We start from the raw sequence: 8,830 nt of genomic DNA, 5'->3' as shown, positions 1-8,830 counted from the left end.
ATCTGCTGCAGGCTGTGATGGATGACGACACACACACACACACACACACACTCAGTAACCAAGCTGTGACAGCAGAGGGAGCCGCCATAAACAATGTGTGTGTGTGTGTGTGTGTGTGTGTGTGAGAGCAGGACCTTGACTGAGTCCACCAGAGAAAAACATGTTTTTCACCGCTGGTGTCGTGCCTGCTGTGATCTGCCGGGGTGGAGGGGGGGGGGGGGTATTTATAGGCCGATAATAACGAGCATGTGTCCTTCAAGACCACGCTGCCCCCCCCCCCAGAGGAAGCATGAGCGGCACACACATCAGCATTAATGTAGGACCAGAAAAACTCCTGACAAAACAAGTGAGAGAAGTTTCTAGAAAAGAGTTTCAGCTTCAGTCGTCAGATCGACGAGGAGGAGGAAGAAAAAACTCTACAGAGGATTCTGGAAAAACAAAAGTTTATTAAGACAACAACAAAAAAAAAAAAAAGAGCCTGAAAAACTCAGGAACATTATCAAGAGACTTCGGTACGAAGCAAGTCATGGTGGTTTTTTTCTTTTACACCAGAAGAAAACAAATAGAAAAACAAACACAGACTGAACTCCTCAACAGGAATTCCAAAAAGGTGAAAGCACCACAAGTGTTGTCATGTGAGAGCCCGACCTTTAACCCCCCCGCCCCCCCCTCCCTCTTTAAGCAGTACAAACAAAGTGTTACACATCACCCAGAAGCCCTGTGGGAAAAAGGGCGTGCTGCTGTCTCTGCTTCTCCTCCTTCACATGTTTGAGAATCCATGTTTCCCTTTTCAAACAGAAACCTTCACGAGACGTGGAGCTGCCAGGAAGTCGACTCAGACCGAAACATCAAATAAACCTGCGTGACTGACTCATGTGTCTGCTCTGTGAGGAGGACAACCCTCTTTGAAATGAGGGGGGGGGGACGTCCCCTTCTCCCCCCATACAGCATTAGATTGTAAACAAAATGGAGCTACTACCTCCCCCCCCCCCCATCTTAATGGTCTGCAAAAGCAGGGAATGGTTAGCAATGAGCAAACCTCCCCCCCCCCCCCCAGGACACAAACAAATCCCAGGATGCAGTGGTAAATAAGAAATGAATAAGCCGACACTTCCTGTTCACTGTGACTGCATTAGAAAAGAAAAGACCCCCCCCCCATTGTTCAGGACTCACTGAATCACAACCCAGAAATAAAATAAGAAGTATCCATGTGGGGTTTGTATTCACATTTTTTACACCGAAGGATGTTTTTCTTCTTCTTCTTCTTCCCTTTTTGAAGAAACAAAGCTCGGCTCAGACCTCCACGTCAGACATTCAAACATAAACAACACGTCTCATTGGCCGACACGTCGCGTAACAAACGTTACCGACTGATCGATGAAAATTAGAAAACATAGCTACCAGTCCTGTGACATTTTGTAAATCTAGAGAGTCATGTTGCAGAGTCCCATGTTCCGTGTCCGGTCCAAGAGGGTCAGACACACGGCGGCGGAGACCCGGTCCTTGTTGCCCCCCCCCCCCGGGCTCGGCCGTTACGTTATCAGCTCGGCACGTTGCTGTCCCCGGTCGCTTTGGGGAAACCTCCACAGTCCGCGTCGGAGAACTGCAGCCTCCTCACGGCCTCTTTGATCAGGTTCCCGGATAGAATCAGCTCCTGCAGGAGCCGGTGCGGGTCGTCGTCCTCCTCCACGGTGATCCGCTTCCTGTTCCACGGTCTGATTTGGTCCCAGTCCTGCTCGCCGTTAGATCCGGGGACGTTGTACGGGCTGGCCCTGCTGCTGCCCCGGTGTCCCCTGCCGCTCCTCAGCCGCATGCAGCAGCCGCTCCGCTTCTGCACCGGAGCTCCCGCCGTGATGGCCGCCGGTTTGACCCCGGTGCTGCCGTGCAGACACGACATGGACACGGACACGGTCTTCTGGTGGCTGCCGCTGTTGTTGTGGAGCTGCAGCGCTTCGCCGATTTTCGTCACCAGCGCGTCCACCTCCTTCGAGTCGACGGTGACGGACTGCTCCAGAAAGATGTAGTTCTCCTTCCGACACGGCATGATGGCGGACAGTCTGTCGGCTTTGAATTCTTCTCCGGTGTTTTGTTGCTGTCGGTGTGAATGAGAGCCGCCGGGCTGCTGCTTGCTCTCACCACGCCGCTCGGCTGTATCCAACAAGCCGAGTTGATTTGTAAACAATGGATGACGCGTCGCGGACCGTACCAACTCCTCCGCGACGGGGAGGGGTGTTTTTCAAACCAAAATAAATCACACGTTCAAACAGAATCCGCGGAATCACCCAGGAGACTAATCTGTTAAACATAAATGATTGTAAACACGATCCTGAAACGACATAAGTTTAAATAAAACGCGTTTGTACCGTTAGTGCAGGTGATTCTGTTTCCCGCCTCAACCCGCTCGTTTGGACCGCTCCCTTCAAATGGACATTACATAACTCGTAACTGTCTGCTGCTGTCCGTCCAGGCAAAACAAACAAAGCACGTTTTTCTTTTTTGAAAAAAACGACTCCATGAAACCTCGGGTGGATTTAATTCATTTTCAAACTGCACCCACTGACACTCATGTGTGAATGCTTTATTAATGGAGATATCATGATAAACAAACAAATACACGTGCCTGCATAATAATCACCTTCCAGATCAAATCATCCGTGATGCAACACATTCTGTGACCCCCCCTTTGATTCTGCAACCCAGTTAAGAAACTCAGCTCCACTGCCAATTCAGATACACGTTTTACACCCTGATTGATTTGATCATTTGGAAAGAACATCCAAGCCAAGGAGTGTGTCTCCACAGGATTGAGACAGTGTAAACTAGTGTGTGCACAGACAGGCAAAATGCAAAGTTGCAACACTAACTGCAGGGGAAAAGGAAAAAGGAGCAATTTTATTTGACCATTTCGATTTAAGAGGAGGACCCGAGGAGGATCTTGCAGATCAGAGGTCACCCGGTGAAATAAAGTCGTCCGTTATAAGCTGAACCTGTGTGCAGACCTTTCTCCTTTTAGCTGCTAAACTAACAAAATGAAAGCAAATAAATGGAAAAGTTTCCCATATTTTGATGCATGCAGAGCAGAATCTGTAGGCCTACATGAGTTTCTAAAGTATCTACATGTTACATTTCATTATGAGGCCATGTTATTTATGGCATTGTATGCAGCTACAGAACATATTGTTCTGCATCTTTCTTTCCTTGTTCTTATAGCTCCATGCTCATATCTTCTATGTTTATAGGCCTCAGCTTGTAACCCGTGTAGGAGCAATTGTGACACCCAAATTCCCCCCGGGAGGAATAAATAACTTAAGTATTTCTGAACACCACGAGCAGCACGTTAGGTAACAGCTGTTATAAATAAAGTTTGTGAAAAAGGATGATAAAACATTTTCAGTGTGAACGTATAACTCAGAGTCTCCTTATCTGATCTCCTGTAATCTCTGCATATGATGAAGTATATTCACATATCTGGTAAAAACACTAAAAGTAGTCTTTAATGTTGGACTAATTCAGCATAAATACGTTTGAATATTTGTGTGTGATGGCATCCAGCATGTGCACGGTGACAATAGGGAGCGCAGACGGGGTGTGTAACCGTGTGGGAGAACATGGTGTTCATTTCTGTTTCTGAGAAAACAGCAGCCGCTAAACCTGATGCTCCGGTCAAAGAGAGAGCCCTCGCGACCATATAAGGAGCTACTATGACTGCCAACACGTGGTATGTGAGCCAATCAGAGGCTGCCGGCTGAGGTTTCCTGTGTGTCTCAAAGGCAGCCGTGCAGTCATACTGGAATCCAGGGAGGTTGTGGCAGTTAGGAGTGTTACCAAAATGTGAAAGCAAAGATAAACAGTCACGACTTCCTGAATCATGAAACAAACAGTGCTTTGATTACATCTCACCGTCGATGTGAGCAGGATGTGTCTGCATATGAGACACTGTTTCTGACTCCTTTCATGTGTTTACTACTGACACTCAACACAGTGCTATTTGTACCATTGGTACATTTATAAACATGATAATTCACACAGCAGGGGGGTCGGTTGGTTTCTATTTAATGTCATCTGTCCCGTAGTAAAAGGTGCTAAATTAAAACCTTAATAAAACAAAATGATTTAGTTCATGTCCCAAATCCTTTTTCACTAGGAGCCCCCCTCTTGTATCTAAGAAGAGCTGGGACCCCCGAGGACCCACTCAGAAAGAAATGATACGTAGAGGACAAAATTAAATTAAATTTGAAGTTTTCATTGATAAAATGTCTGCACACACAGACTCGTTCTTACCAAAAGAAATCATTATAAACGATCCAGGAAGTGTTTTATCAGCTCATCTCATTTTGACAACCTAGTGTTGTAGTTCTCCAGATCGGTCTGGAGACCCCTTTTTGAAGGTCTCGTCTGGGTGGAATCAAAAGCATTTTTTACTCGGTCTCAGACTTTGAATCAAGACCGGTCAAGACCACCACTGAAAGATTAGAAGGAAAACATTCTCTTTCTAAAAGATTAAAAACTTCAATTCATTTGTAGTTTGATTTTTTTATCCCCTGATTACGGCCACATCCATTCCCGGTGTTGCGGTCTAAGTGAGCGACACGCTGCACACAAGATGAGGATTCTTCTGTGATATTTATGGTTTTAGTCTTGACTCGGTCTCGTCCTGCCTTGGTCTTGGTTTTAGTCTTGTCTCGGTCTTGTCTCGGAGCACTCTGGTCTTGGGTATATCTTGGTCTCAGTCAGTTTGGTTTGGACTACAACACTATGACAACCTCAAAGCAGAAATAGCCCCGCGTCCCCCCTGAGATCTTTGACCCAGGACCCCAGGTAGGGAACCAAGGATTTAGATGACAGAAGTGTCACAGTATGAAGGCAGTTAGACAGTTTGAGCTGCGTCCTGTGTTTGCTCAACCTTTTTAGAGAATACAAACAGAGAAATGAATTTATGTAAACGACCAAAATATAAAAACCTGTAGATCAAAATTGACAAAAATATGTGGCACCTGTAAGCATAAAGTGTGTTTAGAGTGTGTCAGTTTGTACTTCTGTATGAAACAGCTGGGATGTCGCTCTCATCAACACAATGTTTAGCTGAGAGTAAAAGAGATCTTCTTATCTACTCTTTGAACGCCTCTTTTTCTGTTTTGAGTCGAGCGCTTTGTTTGCGTCACTGAACAAAAGGAAAACACAAAACTCTGACCCTTACAGTTTTATCAAAACCTCAACCAGTCAATTTCTCAGAATGGAAAATCATAATCTTGACAGCTGCTGTACTGGACTGTATGTAAGTGTTCCCCTGTTAGTTAGTCCACACCCTGCGCTGTGTTTCCAGACTGCATCCCACATTCCTGAAGATGAACCATATCAAGACTTTGTGTAAATAAACTGATAAAAAAACCTCCTTCATGTTAACCTAACAGAAGAATAAACAGAGCTCTGGATTGAGTCATAGCTCTCGTCTTCCTCTTCCTGTCATGTTTTCTTTGTCTTTGTCACTGAGAAGTCGCTTCACAACACGAGGAAGTGAGCTGGCAGAAAACCGGGTCACATACTTCCTCCCTCTTTCATGTTTTCCTGTACTGTGAGTCAGCGGCGGTGGTTCAAATACAATTCCTGTTTGTTTGCAACAGCAGCAGCTGTTCTCACACATTCCCTGAACCCACCTCAACAACAGTGTGTGTGTGTGTGTGTGTGTGTGTGTGTGTGTGTGTGTGTGTGTGACCTCATCCTCCTCCTTTGTTTGTGTATGTGCGAGCTGTAATCCTCAGTGTGTGTCACATAAACACAACATCAGTCAAACGAGAGAGAAGATTAATAAACTGCTCAAAATGAAAACACAGCCGGTTTGTTTGTCCATTAAAGGAGCAGCAACAGTTTTTAAAGATGGGGGAGAAAAATGAACCAGGAAGTGGAGTTCAAAGGCGTGTAAGGCTTATCTCTTGAGTCAGAGTCCATACAGCTACGTTAGCAGTTGAGAGCTAAATGCTAACATTAGCTAACAAACTGATGTTTAGTAACTGTTAGACCTACATGTATTTATTGTTCCTCGTCTTATTTTAGCATGTTTACATATTAACATGAACTCAGTGGAGGCTTTAGAAGAACGTTTCAGGGTGATCATATCGTCACTTTGACTTTACCACAAACCGACGTGTCCAGCCACGGATCAGTGACCTTCACTGGCCACACAAGGTGGCAGTCAAACAGCCCTCCTGAACAGCTCGTTTAGGTCGGTTATCAGCGGCGTTTATCTCATTGAAGTTGGTCGTAACAGTTCTACTTCCAGGCTCAACCCACCGTTTGTGTTCACTCGTTTTAATACAGCTTTCTGTGTCGACATTTCCGACGCGTGCGACTGAAACTAGACACTTACAGTTTGTGTAAAACGCAGCATACTCATTGGCTGGTCCTTATTCAAAGGAAGCTGTAACTCCCCTGTAGCTCTTTGGAAAACGACTTCCTGTTCAGGATGACAGCTCGCCTACCTGACCTTACGCAGACGGTCCTGTTAGCATCATAAGCTAGGTTAGCTTAGCAACAGCTGCAACCCTGAGATTCATTGACACGTGTACAGAAACATCGGTGTTGAACTTTGACTCGCGGTGCCTCAGTTTTATTTCTCTATTGGTTAAAACAGCAGCAGCCTCGGCAAAGACATTGATCGACATATTTACAGATGAATGTAGCAAGCGTGTGTGTGTTGTTTTGGTTCTTTAAAACCGTGACAGGGACCGGTTAAAAACCGTGACATATCAGTGTTTTATAGATATCTGTGGGGACTCTGGACAAAGAGCTTGAAAACGGGACGGTCCCGGTCAAATCAGGACTTATGGTGGTCATCCTAAAGTGAGAAGTGCATGAAGCCTCCGTACAAATGTGAAGCTAAAAACAGCCTCACCACAGGTGCGGACATTTTGGGAGCAAAGACCGAGCTGTCTGGTGGGAACCCAGGCATGAAGCCCCTCCCCTTAAGCTAACCAAAACACACATTTAACTTTAATCGGCAGATTCTGCGGGATCAGTGTGCGCTAACGACGGGGGTCAGTTTCTGAAGCGTGGGCACAGCGCAGCCGAGCAGAGCACCTGGATTCCTGGTTTCACAAGATCACAGGAGAACTGCGAGATCACGCGGGAATAAAGAGAAAAATATCCAAACAACATGTTGTTTTGTCTTTCTGAGGTTGATTTGTTGTTTCATTCGGTGCCTGTTTTAACGTCATGTTGACAAAGTGATGAGATACACGATCAGGAGTCTATACATTGTGTTTTATTTTGAAATTGACCGGATGCTCTATGAGTTCTCCAGTCTGACTTCCTGTACGGGTCAATCTGCTCTGTTCAGCTTGACGTGTATTTGGATAGTATTTTTTTGGATTGGGATAATATGCAGGAAGGATTTCCCCTTTGTGTTCCTCACGTTCCTGTTGTCCACACTTCCTCGCCGCTGTTCTGGAGGTCGGAGCAGGCCGTGCAAGAATGAGGACTGCAGAGGTTGATATGAAATGATGCAGAAACATTCTTAATGTTCATTTTGAGTGTTCAAGATTTGTCACCAGAAAACACGACTTACGCCTGACGAGTTCAGAAAAAGAGTTAAGGTTCTACTTTGTCCAAAGGGGGCGCAAAAATCAACAGAAACCAAAAGTGACTCATACGAGCTTTAGGAGGAAGAACTGTTTTTGTACTGGTATTATAGTATAGGTATTATGAAGCTTAACCTCAAACACCGCCCTGCTGCCCTCAGTGCTCACTCCAACACCACATTTGGAAACTCTGCTGAAAATAGTCCTCAACAATCGCCCTTTGTCTCCCGTTCATACAGTGAGAAGCTGTTTTTCAGGGATTATTGAGCATGAATCTGTATATTTGTGGGACACTGGTCAGGACATTGTTGGTCATGGTGTGACAATGGGATAATTTGTTTATTTGAAAATGAATAATGAAGACACACAGCGTTACCCTTTCACCCAGACAGTTGTTGTGAAAGTCAAACTGTGATTGCGTCACCTCGTTTCTAAAGTTTTCCTGCAGCTCTGTGAAGTGTTTGGCAGATTTCAGGCAGTGTGAGTGTATCTTTAAACTTGGAGGCCTCCTTGGTCGCCACAAATCTTTTAAACTTTCTGTTTGTAATCGTAATCAGGCCGTCCTTGCTTTACTTTAACGGGCCAACATGTGGTGCCGGCTGAGCTGAATGGAGAGCGAGCAGAAAAGAAAACAGGCCTTTCAGCCAGAGGATCAACTTTGACAGCAGTTGGAGGCCTGCCAGCCGCTCGGGGTTCACCGAGTTTGTTTCCTCCATTCAAAGAGAGAGGGAGAGAAAGAGAGGCCAGTTTTATATCGGCCCCCTCTAAGACACACCGCTCTCTCGCTCCCTCTCGGAGGAATGTGAGGAGGTTGCACATGGCAGGAAGTAATATCAAAGGATTTGTTTGTTGCTGTGGTGTGAGCCTGCAGGCCTGAGGGGCATGAAGCATGGTCACAACTTCAATTACACACAGAGAAATTCATCAACAGGTTTATTGTTGAGCTGTGAAAACGTGTTCCTGAACCCGGCAGAGGGTCTCTCAGCTGATCTGAGCTCTGAACAGTGCTGAAGGGTTAGAACAAAGTGATCCAGCTGAAGTAAACAGAGCCTTTCACATGCTATGCTACATGCTAACAACCGCTCATTCATCTACTTCTCTCACTGGTGGGCTGTGACTTAGCTAGCTTATGTTCGCTTTCTTTAGCTAGCTACGTCACACTGAACGCTAACTCTTCCTTTTTTGGATTTGGTCTACAAAGCAAACAAATCAAAGTGGCTAAAGTTAGCTAAATACGCCCAGGGTACACTGTAACT

At 45.5% G+C, this 8,830-nt stretch overlaps 1 protein-coding gene across 1 annotated transcript; it reads right to left on the bottom strand.

Annotated features, from left to right (window-relative positions):
- Window positions 1-426: 426 nt before the first annotated feature.
- On the bottom strand, window positions 427-2,167 carry gbp (glycogen synthase kinase binding protein). Its single transcript, XM_020657210.3, has one exon. The coding sequence runs from the start codon at window positions 2,042-2,044 to the stop codon at window positions 1,541-1,543; it is 504 nt and encodes a 167-aa protein (XP_020512866.2). The 5' UTR covers window positions 2,045-2,167; the 3' UTR covers window positions 427-1,540.
- Window positions 2,168-8,830: the final 6,663 nt, after the last annotated feature.

Source organism: Labrus bergylta, chromosome 8 (assembly GCF_963930695.1).
Source record: "Labrus bergylta chromosome 8, fLabBer1.1, whole genome shotgun sequence".
NCBI classification, from domain to species: domain Eukaryota; kingdom Metazoa; phylum Chordata; class Actinopteri; order Labriformes; family Labridae; genus Labrus; species Labrus bergylta.
The sequence above is the reverse complement of the archived record's forward strand: the minus strand, read 5'-3'. Positions and strand labels throughout refer to the sequence as shown.

Coding starts and splice junctions, on each gene's coding strand:
- gbp (XM_020657210.3), bottom strand. CDS start 2,044: ATGCCGTGTCGGAAGGAGAACTACATCTTTCTGGAGCAGTCCGTCACC.